Source organism: Calypte anna, chromosome 3 (genome assembly GCF_003957555.1).
Source record: "Calypte anna isolate BGI_N300 chromosome 3, bCalAnn1_v1.p, whole genome shotgun sequence".
In the NCBI taxonomy this organism is placed as follows: Eukaryota; Metazoa; Chordata; class Aves; order Apodiformes; family Trochilidae; genus Calypte; species Calypte anna.
Window position 1 is genome coordinate 91,815,170 of NC_044246.1, and position 16,386 is coordinate 91,831,555.

Consider the following 16,386-nt stretch of genomic DNA (forward strand, 5'->3'; position numbering starts at 1 on the left):
TGTTCAGTCTGGTTTTGGCAGGGACCTGGGACTAACTGAACAAAGTGCTCCTGTCCTTCACTTACTGCTGTCATTTAAAGAAGCAGCTGCAGTATCTGTGAGGCTGGATCAAGTCATAAAGATCTTATGACTTTTTTCTCCATCTCTATATACCCCAAAATATACTGAGATTTATTGCAGCATGAGAGAGCTGAACGTAATTGATCATTGTCGCTTCTTTGGAGAAAGTGATGCAACCACTTGTATCCATTTTCCATAAAACCAGAGACCATAGCACATGATGTCAAACATCTTCAATATCTCTCCGTGTTACACAAACATATGAAAAGCAAACAGCGTTCTACAGCTTTGATAGATATTTTTAAGATTTTGGGACAACTTAGAGGGAAATGTGCAGTGTTTTTTAATGTTCCTGGTTGCTGATTAAAAGTGAACAGCAAGCTGAAATTACTTCCTTACTACATTACTATAAATTTTCATCACATGAATAACATCAGTGATATTTTTAAAAGGAGAAAACAAATCAATATTACTTGCGGTTGAAAAAGCCCAGGATGCTCCACAGTTTCGTTGATCCAGAGGATCATGAATCCAGTCAGGCCATGCATAAGAGGCTACAAAAAATGCAGGAAATTTTCCTTCTGGAAGTGAGTGTCCCTATAACAAAATGTAGGAGATCTGTATATGCTTCTATTTCCATTTTCATCTTAAGTGTTATCATGTTGGTGGGGTTTTTTTAAGAATTCTAAATTCCTAAATTGAGGAAACCTAACATTGGCACTTGTGGTTTCTAGAGCATCCCTGTAGTGGTTACCCTATGGCTGAGTGCTGTGGACCCACTGAGAGCAAGGTTGTTCTGGCACTCCACTAGCAGAGCTGGAAAACTGTGCTCTGCAACTGCCAACCTGAATAACACATCCAGTTTCTCTCTGAATTTTATCTCAAACAACAGTTCCCTAAGAAACATGTCAATTATGAACCAGCTGGCATTTTTGGAAAGAAAAGCCTTCACCTAACTAGCTTCAGCAGTGAAGTTAGGTATCTGCTATTCTGTTCTTGACATGTGGCTGTAGGTAGGAAATTTTAGTTACCATGGGAGAGGGATCAGTACAGTGTGTCATTGATTTGTCTTTCACGGAGAGGATTTTCAATTTCCAGCACTTATCCTTATTCCTGAACAAAAATGGATGATTTTCCTTCTTCTTTGCAACCTGATGTTGAGTTGATGAGAACTTATGGTCTGCTCACTAAAGTCATTTGGACAGCCACTTTTGGCATCTTCATGTCTTAGCCTTAATTGATGTCCTCCAAGTTTTGCACTAATATCTGCATATGCAAGAACCATCTGGTACAATTGTTAATAATCTGCTCTGTGTTCAACATATCAAAACCATTGACAACACAATAGATAAAATGTGTTAATCTGTTCCTAAGCAAAACATTCCCTGATGCTTTTCATAAGCAGGTTCATGCACTTCAGTGCAATGGCTTCTGTCCTGCTCAAATCTTTTATTTTACTTCAGTTTATTTTGTCTTCTAATTCTGTCTGTCCTTGCTGCACCATTTTTCTAAATTGCTTAAGTGACTGATAGGACAATGGATCTTTTCCTAAGATGTTTTAATATTTGAGGCCAGTTATTTCAAACTACTACAGGCCTCTTACCAAACTTTAGCTATATCCAGATCACTTGCATATATCGGGACACAGAGGTGACTCCATTCAGCTTGTACACCTGGATTTCCCAGAGAAAACCCATAGTGGAGAAGTGGCTAAGGAAAAAAGCAGCTTACACCTCACAGCTATGTCTGACATTAGACTGGGATAGTGCCCTACCATACAGATTGATACAGTCTGTGCATACATCTACACCCAGGAACTCTGAAGTACTCATAGGTTCACTACACCCAGGAACTCTGAAGTACTTATAGGTTCACTACACTAGATACAGGCTATGAGACCTAAATACCATTGAAGTGTTAAGTCTCTCAACTGTTTTTGAAAGTTTGACATCTGCCCACAACAAGCCAGTCATCTTTTAAATCTTGCTAAAATATTTGTCTTAATATTTTGACTAATCACTTTCAAAATTCTGCTTTTTCAAAAGCATGTTAGGTACATGGGACTTGGCAAGCACAAATGACACACAGAAAATAACCTTTAATTTAAAGAATATCTTGCTAAATTATCATTATGCTCATTATTAATAAGCAAACACAAGCATAAAATTTACTTTGAAGATGAATCACAGAGTTGAAATCCCAGACAAAGAGAGTTTCATTTACATTGGAGTTGTCACCCTCAATCTGTACACAAGCAAAATTTAGGAAAGGTTGTTTACCAGACTTATGTGAGCAATGACTACTTACAACGTTACAAATGAGGCAGCTGTAAAAACGTAAAACTCTAAATAGATATTTGGCCTGAGAAAATGTGTTACTTACATACTCCTTAATCACTGCCAATGTCTTTAATAACCCCATACTGTAAATCCCAGAGTAAACCCCTCATTAACCTGCAGCCTTTTCATTTAGAAATGTAAGATTCACTGTAGCCAGAAACTTCATCCTTTTGTCTGAGTAAGTGCTACCCTGATAGTAAGAAGCACTGCTGTTCTCTGACAAATAATAAGTCTAGACATTTGTTTCTCAATGTACGCTCTATGGACCAGCATCAGACAGCACAATGCAATCAGCGAAATGACTAGCAAACTATTTTTAAAACTTCATATGTATTCTTAGCGATGAGGCTAGGAGTCTGGCCAAAGCAGGGAGGTAAGTGGATATAAAAGAAGACTCATACTTAGCTGTGACTTCAGAAAAGTCCGATGGTCCATCAGAGAAAAATGACTGAAAGTTACTAAATCTGAAAATGTGGGAATAGTTTTTTGAGGAAAAGTAATGGGTTTTTTCATGTAGGAAAAAGGTTCTGCACATCACTTGCTTTGTGAAGAAGAAATGGGCATGTATGCTCTTCAGTTTGCACAAGGGAGATCTACAACTGCTGAACTTTTCTACTATGAAAAGCTGTATAGCAGAGGAAGAGCTGGTGTACTTCTGTCCTGGTTTGGGCCAGGATAAAGGTGATTTTCTGTCTTGTACTTTTGCTTTTAGCTAAGTCTCTTATAAGTAGTTGCACTTGCTGAAATTAACAGCAAGTTTCTCAGACACTGTGTGCTTCTAGGACTGATAACACTTGATGTTTATAGTTACTGCTAGAGACTGGTATGCAGAGCCAAGGACACTGCTCAGCTCTGAAGAAAATTTTACCCTCCAGAAGGAAGAAAGAGGTCCCACCTGCAGCTCCCCACCTTTGGGGAGGAACGGACAAGATAGATGCCAGAATTGACCAAAGAGAGTATTCCATCCCATATACGTCATACTCAGTATAAATTTGAGGCATCACGAGGGCCAAGCCAGATTTCCTGCTTCCAGTTTCCAGCTGCCTGCCCTTCCTGCCTTTCCTGCTTCCCTTCCTTCACCCGGCATCCTGGAAGGATCCCGTCCGTTCGTCTGCCTGTGGTCCTGATCCATGCCAGCCCGTATCTGTGTGTTCCTTCCTCCAGTTCCCGACTGCTGCAAACTCCAGGAGTCCAGCCTGGACTTTCCCAGGGCTGCCCTGCAGCCTCGGTGGTGATGTGAGAGCTATTGGGGGGAATGGGGGGAGGAACTTGGTATCAATTTTCCTGTATATTAGTATATATTTAGTAATTTTTCCTATTTATCATTACTGGTTCATTAAAGTTGTGTAGTTTAGTTTCAAACCCATAAGTCTCTGTCCCTTATTCTCTCTCCTTTCTTTATCAGGGAGGAGAGAGAGATTAATAGAGAGCATCTGTTACTCGGTTTAATTGCTGGGCCAGTGTTAAACCGTGACAGCTTCCCACATCTCCACATTGTCTTCACAAATTCTTTTATACTTAGTCCAAAATTACTAAACTGTGCATTCCATTTTCTTGTAAGATGGGACATAAGGAGTTCCTAGTTGCTGGCAGATGCAGACCCCACCACTGCAATGTCCCTCATACCATAACGTGTACTGCCAGAATACTACTGAATGTGCATCACAATGTGTTTTCAAAGGCATGAAGGTAATTTTTGACCTATGTAGAACCTCAAGAGTGATTATCCTGTCTCCTCCTTTCAAAATGCCTTCTCAGATAACACATGGGGCACTATTTGGAGCATCACCTTTGTCAGGAGTGACAATAGCTTTAGTGTTGTATTTAGCTGTCTGTTCATTTTCAGATCCAGCCACACTCTGCAGCAGAGGGCACTTAATTCAGTTTTAGTTCTTGTACCCTGACATAGTCTTTTAGGCATTCTAATGTGTCATCGTGTTGAAGTACCCTTCCAGACATAAGCATCACCTTATTGAATAGATTTTGCCTTTTATTAATAGCAGAGCTTTCAAAAGCTTTTATTAAAAAAAAAAAAAAAAAAAAAAAAAAAGCGCTATTAAAAGCAAATTCAATGAGTTTGTGTTCCACCTACAATGAAATGTAGCTCTGTCACACCACTTAATTTGAAGTAATGTTATGAAACTGTATTTGAATATGTCAATCAAAGATAGAACTAAAAAGCCTCTACTCCACAAGCAAACTTTTCAAGACGATTGAAAACTCAGCATCTGCCTTAGATTTAGGTGATTACCACAGAAAGACTTTATATTCTTGATTTTTTTTTCCATTCAATAAAGTAAGAAGACCTTTCTACACAAAAATACTTTTGTCAAGCATCCCCAAATGACAGTAGAAAACAGTAACAACAGCAGGCCCTTAGGTACCAGAAAATGTCCTTTACTCCCTAATTGCAGACCAGTAGCATACTGAAGAAATAGTTTTTATTTAAAGTTCAAAAAAGTCATATTTAATGAATGAATAGCTATGGTTTTCTTTCTACATTAGTAAAGCTGCCAGGTTCTAATCAGGTCTGCACAAGATAGAGCCAGGTCCATAACACTAATTGTTGCACTTCTATCAACTAAATATATGACTCTGGGTAAATGATTTGCAGCTTTCGCACTTGGAAAATGGAAAAAGCTGTAATAATCACAGAGAGTGCATGAATATTCAATTAGTGCCAGTTTATCCATGGTGAGTAGCTAGTACCTTGGCCTGCAGGTGAATTAGTACACAATAAAGTAACTTTAAGGTCAAGTCATTAAAGTTTGGAAAATGTCTCTGAAAAATATTGCAAAGTCATTATTTCTGAATTTTGTCCTTCATATCTTATGACTCTCTTCTGAGCTGTTACCTAGTAACAGGTGAAGTTCAATGAAAACACTGTCATGAAAACTGACTTGCTTTTTTAACACTTAGAACATTGTAAATGTGCTAGTTTGCTTCAAAAAAGATCAGTAACAGAAAATGATACATGCACGGTAAAGGAGGAACAAGGTTCTCTGAAAATCTGGTAAGACACTTATCTAAAAAAGTGCCTGAAGTTAACTCCATTACTATGGTTTGCTAATTGGGAAAATCTGCCTCTGTAACCCTGGTGAGAGCAATCCATGTTATATACTTTCTCAATCATGCAGTAGGTTAGATATGTAGCTATGAGTGAAGAAAAACACTTTTTTAAATGTTCTTTGCAAAGCATTAAAATATGTCAGATAGGTAATCAAGGCAGAAGAAGGACATCTAAGAGACAGTGTTCTCCTACAAAACTATAGAAGGGGCAGAATCAGAGAGATATGGAGCTTTATATGAAGCTTCAGAGAAAAAGTTCTGCATCAAGGCTGGTCAAGACAGAAACCATGGGGTGGGAGCAAGAAAGTTCTAATAATTCTGAAGAAAAACCATAGGCAGGAGAGGGGCTCATGAGCAACTCCTAGCAATTTTCTGTGAGATCAAAGAATCCACCAGAAGTAGGCAAAGTTATACAGAGATTATTATTTTATATTCTTAGCTTTTGTAAGTAGAGAGAAAGATGTCTTAGAACCCTGTGCTTACAGGAACCTGTAGGACTTCCTGAGGACTAAATTCACGAATGTTCAAAGCTGGATTTCTAGAGAAGAATGCACTGAGTTTCCTCAGATGTCCCACAGGGCCAAAGGTAGTTGGGTTGCAGCTCACAGTTTTTGTAAAAAGATAACAGATAGAGAAAATATGCCTGGAAAATGTATCAGTGGAACAAAGGCTTTAAGTAGTGTAGCAGTCAAAGAAGCTACAGGAAGCATAACACAATTATTCAATGGGCTGGACATAATTCAGGGCCACTGAGTGATCAGCTACCCCAAACTGAATGGAAAAAAGGAAATATCATAACAAACTTCTTGTAACCTTCCCTTTCTTCTTTTTCTAGGTGGAATTTGTCTCACTAGATGGATATCTAGAAATGTAGATGCCAACCTAGGAGCTTGGTACGTGATACTCAGTTTTTGCTTCTGCCATAGAAGCATCACAGTTTATTCCTCAATGAAATAGCCAAAAAGCAACAACAAATCAGCCCCAACTCTCTTGAGACAGTGCAGTTGACCACAAATTTGTGGCAGATACTTACTAAATATAGCTCTAACCACTCATGTCATTGTCTTATTTTGATTTGCCATCTTCAATTAAATGAATCCTTCTTTGGCTGTAAAAAATAGTCCAGAAAACCATTTGAAGCTAGATTCCAAAGCTTAATTTTTGCCATTTTCTGACAACACTCCATAGTGTAATTTTGAGCAATCCGTCCAATCTGAGCCAAAACCCCCTGCCTCACCACACTGGTGCAGAGAACTGACTCTGGAAAAAGATCCAGCATGCACCAATCAAGAATCATAGAATCATAAAATCAGCCAGGTTGGAAAGGACCTCTGAGATCATCAAGTCCAACCCTTGAACCACTACCACTGTGGTTATCAAACCATGGCAATGAGTGCCACATCAGTCTCTTTTTAAAAATTTCCAGGGACAGAGAAACCACCACTTCCCTGGGCAGCCCATTCCAATGCCTGATCACCCTCTCTGTAAAGAAATTCTTTCTAATATCTAACCTAAATCTCCCCTGGCAGAGCTTAAGTCCATACCCTCTTGTCCTACTGATAGCTGCCTGGGAGAAGAGACCGACCTCCCCCTGGCTACACCCTCCTTTCAGGGAGTTGTAGACAGCGATGAGGTCTCCCTTGAGCCTCCTCTTCTCCAGGCTGAACACCCTCAGATCCCTCAGCCCTTCCTCACAGGACGTGTGCTGGATCCCTTCACAGCCTCCTTGCTCTTCTCTGGACCTGCTCCAGCACCTCAATTTGAAGTTGAATATTCGAAAAAATTTTTTTACTGTAAGGGTGACAGAGCCCTGGAACAGGCTGCCCAGGGAGGTTGTGGAGTCTCCTTCACTGGAGACATTCAAAACCCGCTTGGACACGTTCCTGCGCGATGTACTCTAGGTGGCCCTGCTCTGGCAGGGGGGGTTGGACTAGATGATCTTTCGAGGTCCCTTCCAACCCCTAGGATTCTATGATTCTATGATTCTATGAATTTCCTTCCTGAACTGAGGGGCCCAGAACTGGACACAGGACTCGAGCTGTGGCCTCACCAGGGCTGAGTACAGGGGCAGAATCCCTTCCCTGGACCTGCTGGCCACACTGTTCCTGATCCAGGCCAGGATGCCATTGGCCTTCTTGACCACCTGGGCACACTGCTGGCTCATGTTCAGCTTCCTCTCAATTCAGACTCCCAGGTCCCTTTCTGTCTGTCTGCTCTCAGCCACTCTGTGCCCAGCCTATAGCTCCCCATGGGGTTGTTGTGGCCAAAGTGCAGGACATGGCACTTGGCCGTGTTGAACCTCATCCTGTTGGAATCAAGGTGATGATTGTAAAATGGTTGCAGAGGCTCATGGCCCTCCTTCTCACTTCCAAATTCCCTGTCAAGTGGCAGCTCTGCACTAGTACTCCAACAAGTCTTTCCATGATGTGGAAACCCTTCTGCCATTAACACGTACATAAAGCATGAGTGATTGACTTCAAGTAGATAAACAAATGGCATTACTTGCCTGAACTATACAGAAGCCAAAGATAAAAACTTGTTATATTTAACTAAAAAATCAATTTTCTTGCCACCAGCCCAAAACCCCAGTCTCCAGCTGCATTTTAAAATTGTTTATCCTAGGGGTAAGATCTTCCAAAAATTTCGGTATAATCTCATCTGGTAGCCCAGATTTCTTTTTTGAAAAATGCCCAAATTTGTTTTTTTATAGTTACAACTATTTCTGCAACAGTTAGCAGATGGAGAGGGTATTATGGAACCATCCTAAAAAAGCAGCGGTTTCAAACACCAGTGATCAACAATGAGAAGTTAATATTGGTGCATAGTTTCCCAATTGTTAGCATTTGCTATTGCTCCTCCTTGTTTGATTTCCATCCAGACCACGCACTCTATGACTTGGAAAACTATTCTGGGAGCTTCATATTCAACATGGAAGCATTTAGTGTTAAATCACTGGATCATAATCTTACAATTTTATGCATAAATTTTTCCATGCGATAAAGTTATTAAAAAGTTTAACAACTGTACGTGACACTTACTGGAGCTTCCCTCATACTCAGCAAGGAATGAGACGGAGGGAGGGTGCCCAGGCGCTTTTTGAAACCTTCTTCCACTGTCATTCCCCAGAACTGGCTGTAATTGTCAGCTTTCCATCTTCCTCACAGAGAGAAAACAAACAAAACCCAGGTTAGAGATACCATTCACCTTAATACTCTGGTCCTTTTAAAGAGCACCACTAAAAGCATCCAGAAATAAATCTTCCAGATTACATTTCAAAACCTCATATTTGATATTCATGAGAAAATATTTAGTAGAGGCTCCTCCACTTCACGAGTGTAGGATGGAGCAGCACAGCAATATATAAAAAGTGATGATTCAAGGTCAGCACAGTGCCAGCCTGCAGGAGATGAACTTGCAATGCTTCAGAGAAGGACTGGAAAACAAGATGCTTGGCTGTAACAGTTACTGTGGTCTTGAAGTTATGCTTACATTACACCTCAGACCAGATGCCCACAGAGAACTAACAGCTTCATTTAGTGACTTACGTTGCCTTCCAGCTTGAAAGAAAGAGCTCCCCACAGCTCTTTAATTACACCCTCCCTGCTCTCAGGTAAGCTAGGCTTAGATTGCAGCATTAACTCTGCAAACCATATGCACAACAGAAAAAATTAACTTGTAGTCATATCCATTTGGAGTACATTGAAGATTATTACTGGACAAGAAATGAGCTGTGTGGGAGAGCTTTTTCTTTACCTGTTTCTTTCTTGTGTATGGGGAACACGAGGTGGGATTCAAGCTGCCCACACGAGAAGCCTCATTGAGCTTGCTCTTCCTGCAGGCACTGAAGAGTGAACCTGCAGAAGCTGAGTCATATCTCAGGTGGGCTTAACCACCCTGTGGCAAACCTTTCCACTTACCACTGAGAAGAGAGAAATGAAGGGCTCCAGGTACCTAACAACTGTCTATTTAGGACAGGCAGTTAAGTTGGTTTGAATGTCTCCCATGAAGTACAAAATATTTCAGTATCGAGTCACAGCTTGAAATCTGGGCAAGTTTCATTGGTGAATTTAGGATCTCAGGTCCTAGTGAGACAGCCCTTGCATCTCTGTCTGTAGTTGGGCAGTAGATCCCCAGGGCACAACTCCAGCCCTGGGCTGTCCCTAATCCCTCTATACTCTGCAGGGGAAATGAGAATGGATAACGAGAAAAACACTGAATCCCACAAAGTTTTCGTATTTTGGTCCTCATTTGGCCCATCCTCACCTCTTCAACACTACCTAGAGTCCTGCTCTGTGGAACAATGCTACTGAGGGAGGAGAAAAACTAATTATAAACAGCTATACCAATTATTAAATAACATGAAGAAGAAGAGAAGAAAATCTAAATATATATATATTTTTTTTTTTATTTTTTTTTGTGAGCAATAAAGTTATACTAAATTTGTAGAATGTTTTACATAGATGTTTACAATGTCAGTGCATACCAGCACAAGACTTTCAATCTCTCTGCAATTAGAATTCTATTATCTGCCAGAGTTTTAGGAAAGTTTCACCGTTGTGCATTTACTGTCAAATTGCTGTGATGTAATCAGGGAAGAAAGTGGTGGGGAGGACTGTGTAACTGATAACCTGAACGTTCATACAATGAGCAATAGAGTGGTGTACAACAAACCTTAATATAAAAGTGCTCTCACCCATAATCTCCAGAATTGATGTGCTGGATTAAGTCCTGGCGAACAAGGCATACTTCTTTTGAACACCTCCAGAGATTTTGGAAGCATTTGCTGAAAGGACAAGGAAATTACTGAGCAGGAAAAAAAATTTTCAAAGGAAAAATACTCACTTGAATAGCAGAAGGAAGATCAAGGAAAAGTGTAAAAAACACACATCTCGTAGTATTTATAAAAACACAGCTATTTCTTCACTACTTCACTGGGATACTAAATGAATCCTAATTGGAACAACATGGAAGGTATAAACTTGTGGAAAAGGTCATATTTGAAAAATTTTGCTTCTATCTTTGTGAGACCAAATCATGGGGAAAAGGCACTATCCTGTAAATGAGAAGTTTTAAGTAAATATCTGGAAATCCTGAAATGAGGCATGTGGCCATAAACACCCTGCTTCAAGGACCCTGGGCCAAAGTCAGGGCAGTGGGGACCCAGGACTGTTTGGGTGTTGCTGTAGCCCCCTGGGGTACCCCGAGGCAGGAGGTACAGGACCAGTTTGGGGAGAGGCAAAGCAGAGAGATGGCTCATGCAGCCACATTCAGGGCAGGCAGAATGCTCATGACTGTGCTGTCTGCTCCTGCCCAGAGGCAGAGAAAGGATGCCCAAATAGCTCATCCCTTTCCTACATGAATACATATATTTATTCCTCCCTTATGAAATATATAAGCTCTCATCACTCATGCCAAAGAAAGAGTGGAAGACATTCTAAAATAATTCCCCGAACTTTAACAGTATTTGGTTTTTATGATTTCATGTCAATGCCCACGTTTAGGCTGAAAACATCCTGGCTCAGGTCAGAGCCAGCAGACTGACTGAGCAGCAGCAGAATTAGGCCAGTTAGGAGAAGATTTTAATACTCTGATTTTCATATCTTGATTAGAAATGCCACTGACTTCTTGCCATTCTTTTCTGTTGGCTGTAGTCTACCGAACCTCAGTGCAGCACTACTCCTCCAGCTATTTTGATTTGATTAAATTGTTAATGTGAATTTAAGGCTCACTTACTTAATTCCTATTTTGCAACATAAGCTAAATAAAATGCAATTTGTTGTTCTTCAAAACATTACCAGGAATTGCAGTTGTCTTTAATTATTGTTCCTTCTCCGTAATATCGGCCATCTTTATAACAACCTGCCAACATAATATATAGTTATGTGAAAGAAAAATAATCTTGAAGTGAATTAATTCAAAACTCTTGCTACTATTGAATTAATTGGTTGCATGTGGTCTGAATTAATTATTTAGCTGAAAGTCAGAAACAGCTATTTCCAGGTTCTTCCAAGTACTGAAGGCAGCTTGATGAATTTTATTTTACCAGGTACATTATCAGTCACAGTAAACAAATCAGCAACAGGTTCAGAATATCTTAAAAATTATCTTGCTCATAAGTAAAAATTATACTTCAAGTAAATTATTTTCCAGTAATAAATTTTAAAAATTAAAATAGAAATATGTTTTGCCAGTTGCAGAATTGTAAAAAAGGATGAATATTTGAAAACTATTGTAATATAATTTTTTTTGCTCACAAGTTTAATTCCCTTTTGAAAAATAGTCAGGTTCATAATGTTTCAATGCAAATATAAATTTTACATACTCTCCAAACCCACACTGAATTGAGTGATTATTTCTCCAAACAAATAACTCTGTTAATTTTTTTCCCTTGATAACAAACACTTCATTGAGAAAAGAGATTGTGTAAGTTTTAAGATCTTCCACATATACTGTTTCTTAATTGTGCTTGATATTGTCTAGGCTTCAGTAAAAGAAGGATCCAGAATGCCTGTGCAGAGCTTTGGATCAAGCCTATAACAGACATTGTACATTTATCACATGGGTTTTTGTTTTCCAAACTATTGCCACGCTTGCTCCATTGGTGACCCTACAGGTAGAGATCGTGTTCCTTCCTTCATTGAAAGGGTTTGGAACCAGGAACCCCCAAGTTCTCCTTTATCTTCATTTTTTAAGAAGCTCAAACCATATTTTATGTTAATATGGTGCTGATTTTGCTGAGCATTGCATCATGCTCTTCTGCCACCACAAATGTGGGGAAGGCCACTCTCCTTTCGTGTCAAGGGCTGGAGTTTGTTTGCCCAGACATACACATGTCCCTTGGATGCCTGGACCTCCTTCATGGGCAGGAGAGACGTCTGCACTTCTAAGCCACAGCTAACTTCATGCAGAAGTGCAAAAGTAGCCTCAAGCTGATGAACTGAATGAAACGAAGCTTCTGATCTCTCTCTCCCTGTTGGTCATAGACCACACTCTGCTAGCTGGCAAACATGGACATCAGGTATATCCCACCCAAGTGTCTGCTGAGATCTGAGAAAGTTTTCTGAGAATATCCCAAGAAAAGTACTTAAATGTCACAGTTCATCACAGTCTACTATGAAGTTAGAATCAAATAACAGCTGGAAGGAGTCAAACAAAATATTTAATATACTGTGAGGGTGGGGAGTCACTTATGCAGGGCCTGAGAGATAGGTTAGGTTAGATATTTAGATTTAAGTTGTATATTAGGCAAAAAATCCTTACAAAGAGGGTGACCAGGCATTGGAATAGGCTGCGCAGGGAGGTGGTGGATTCTCTGTCTGAAGGTTTTTGAGAAGAGACTGGATGTGGCACTCAGTGCCATGGTCTGGTAACCATGGTGGTAGTGGATCAAGGGTTGGACTTGATGATCTCAGAGGTCCTTTCCAACCTGGGTGATTCTGTGACTCTGTGATAGGACAGAGTCTCATGTGAGCTCTGCTGGCAGATCTCAATGCCCGTGCTTGAGAAAATATGCACACGAGGAGCAGTACAGAAGCAGCTTTCTAATAATGTAATCTTAGGGAACTAAAGATTAAAACCATACCATTTTTTTTAGTGTAGCCAAATTGAGATTTAGAGGGCCAGGAGTGCTGCCTGAGGTACTGCTGGCAGAGAGCATTGATATCTAAGGTAAAATACAGTTTTTGCATGAGAACACATTGAGATTGCCTGACCTGATGAATGCATCGGGTTGGAACGCTAATAAATTTAGTGAGAAATTAACTAATTTGAAGATGTAGCCTGGCAATTTTATGAATGGGGTTACATGATGTGAAAATCATGACTGAAAGAAAAGGATATAATAAATGAGGAATTACCTCCCTGACCAGCATTCTTACACTTTTACTGCTCTTACTTCAGTTGCCCCCAGTACTGATATAAGGACTCCTGTGAAATGCCTCCAGGTTTATTCACTTGCAGGCCAGATCCTGACTGCACAGTGTACAAGCAATTAGCAAACTCTCAGGATGTCACTTCTATTCCACTATTAGAGCGAGATCCAGTGCATTGACTCTGAGGAGGCTTTTTGTACTATCGAAGTCATTTAAATTAAAAGATAAAAGACATAATAAATCCATTGCCATAATGCACCAACTCAGTGAACAGAGAACGATCCAGAAGTAAAGCCCTAAGCATTTTCACTGCTGCTCATTCCAGCCTATGTAAAGCACTGCAGAGCACTGGTTTGTTTAAAGACATATGACTCAGTAAGCTCTGAGGGCAAAACCACAGGCAACCAAATGATCAAAATCTTTGGGGTGAAAAATGCTTCAATATATGTGGTTTTCTAGAGCTTGGATGATTCTTAGCCAAAGGCAGAAGTGTATTCTCAGTTACAAAAAGTCAGCTTCTGTCATTCCTACAAATGCTTCATAGTCTTTAGGCATTCAGTCCTTTTTGGTTTTCCACTATTTCCTTCAAATTAGATTCTCTCTCCCATGTTCCTCAGGCACTGCAGTTCTAGAAAGTTCCTTTAGAATTATTTTATTATTTCCTGCTTTGTTTTGGCTGCTTTATGGTTCTTCTTTTACCCGCTAGATTACTTATGTAAGAAATACCAAATAAACAGATTTTGTCTTTAAGATGCAGCTTCTGTCAGGGATGCACTTTAAGGATCAGAAAACAAGGTAATGGAATGAGGTATTTAAAAAGATACAATCTCACATGTCCATGATTGCCACAACCATGGACAAATAAAGGTGCTTGAACAGAGTGAATGCACATGCAAAAAACCCACGTTAAGACAGTAAAAATATTACCCCTCACCTATTCCCTTATCTAAACCTTCTGTTACCCTTTTACCTTTAGAGGCAGACTTATGGCAGGGCCCACACAGCAAACAACTGCAAGTTCTGTAGTGATTCATTTCCAGGAAAGAGTTTGCCAAAGTAGCCCAGCAGGCTGCCAGCTCCGGAGCAGAAACACTGCTAAATGTTTGTGTAGAGCACCCTGATTTGTAGGAAATAGTGTACACCACTGCACCAAATAAATATGAAACAAATGTATTTATTTATAGAAATCATAGAACACTCTTTTCGATTATTAGAAATGCTTTGGAAAATGAAATTTGTTTTACAACATGTCTGTCACTCCCACTTATCAGATTTTGGCTGTGGGCCTGGTTTAATAGCCCTGACTCCTGAAGAGCTTGTGATCTTAGTGCTGGAATGCAAGCAGCTGGGTTATTGCAAAGAAGCAGTTAATTTTAAAAAAGTTTGTTGAATTTAGGCTTTTTAAAGTTTGGTACAGTATCTGCATTTTTTGACAGACTTGGTCTACCATTCATAAGAAGCTAAATAGCCTTAAAATTCACAATTCTAATTTTTTTCTCATCAGCAGAGATTTGGCCAATGCAGGAACAAAAGGAGGGGCAGCTGCTTTTAATAATTTTTTGCAATCTAAAAGAAATAAACTCAGTTTAGAGTAGTCCCAGAGAAACTTCCTTCCACTACAAACTAACTAGTTAGAAATTAAAATCCTTTCTCTGACCACATCCCCTCACCTACTCCTGTATCTGAGATGTCATAGGAAAAAATATCCCACAGGAAAGTTATGCAGGATAAAAATATTGCAGAATACCTCAGAGCAGTATCATTGAGGATAACTCTCTGGGTTTTTTTATGATTTATTTGTAGCAAAGGAAAAAAAACTTTAGACCTTGCTGTTTGTTCATCTCATATTAATCTAGAAAGCTCTATTGAAATTGTTAATATTACATTATTTTTTACCTAATCTCTGAGAGGTTTCAGGTGAAATAGAGATTCTGACCAACAGATACCTTACCTAGCCAATGCTAAAACTATGTCACTAGAGATAAAGAAATAAGAATAATAATTCTTACTCCAGTTTCATAATTACTGTCTTTTGTCCATTGAGTCTTTAGTCCCATTATTAGAGTATAGGGTATAGGGTATATATTATCAGTAATTTTACTTTCAGGTATATTTGTCTTGCGATGTACCAATGCCAACTGAGTATTTTCTTTATACCTACCCAAAGCTGGAGGTGGCCAAGGCTCATCTGACCCGGTGGGCTCAGCGTGGTGGACACAGACATCCCAGTAGTCAGCACAACAATCTACAGGGCCAGGAAAATCTGAGGCACAGAACTGGTCACAGTAACATATGGCTGATCTGGAGACAATGTTAAAGCTGCAGTCATCATTCCTTCCTGTGCAGCAGCCTCGTACTCTGCAGGACCTTCCCTGATAAATACTCCTTTTTAGCCTGTTCCACTTTGCAGAACCACCATCTTCAACAGAGTAAAGTCCTCGAGAGAAATTTCTTCTAGAGTCAAGCTGCTGTGCCGTCCAAACTTCACTTGCAATGCAATATAAGAGCAGTATCTGACTTCTGAGCCACATTCTTCTGTCTCTAGTAACCTTTTTTGAGGCTCCCTGGGCTTTGCTTCCTCAATAAATGTTCATTTCCTGTAGATGTAATACTTTCAGTTGGCATTCAGAAAGAAATCTGAACAGAAAGCTGCAGACTATGAATTTCTAGGAATGTTTTTCATGAGTTAATTATTAGTCAGACATGTTGTAAAGTCATTTATTTGCATGATGTAAGTTATTTATTTAACAGATTTATACACAAAGATACTGGAAACAGAGCCACAACTATATTCATCATGAAGCATTAAGTGCATTCTTTTGTAAATGAGAAAGTTTATAGTAAATATTTCAGATTATACAGAATATACATGGTCAAATATTTTAGTTCTATATTTTTAACTTCTAAAATCAAAGTAATGTGAGGAATGAGTACATGAGGAAGCTCACTTTCACTTGGGCTTCATTCACCTGTAAATAATACATTCTCCATATGACTGGAAATTGTGTAACAGACTGCATTTAATCTTCATTTTCCTTTCTGATATG

General features: G+C 39.5%; 1 protein-coding gene across 1 annotated transcript in view; it reads right to left on the reverse strand.

The window, feature by feature from the left end:
* TINAG (tubulointerstitial nephritis antigen) overlaps positions 1-15,969 on the reverse strand; it is a 40,210-nt gene extending 24,241 nt beyond the window's left edge. Inside the window, exons 1-5 of the mRNA XM_008495639.2 lie at positions 15,501-15,969; positions 11,264-11,327; positions 10,162-10,251; positions 8,507-8,621; positions 534-657 (exon numbers count right to left, since the gene is read on the reverse strand). Coding sequence (XP_008493861.2) covers positions 534-657; positions 8,507-8,621; positions 10,162-10,251; positions 11,264-11,327; positions 15,501-15,870 — 763 coding nt within the window. The 5' untranslated portion in view covers positions 15,871-15,969. The remainder of the gene's footprint in view (positions 1-533; positions 658-8,506; positions 8,622-10,161; positions 10,252-11,263; positions 11,328-15,500) is intronic.
* Between the last annotated feature and the right edge of the window lie 417 nt (positions 15,970-16,386).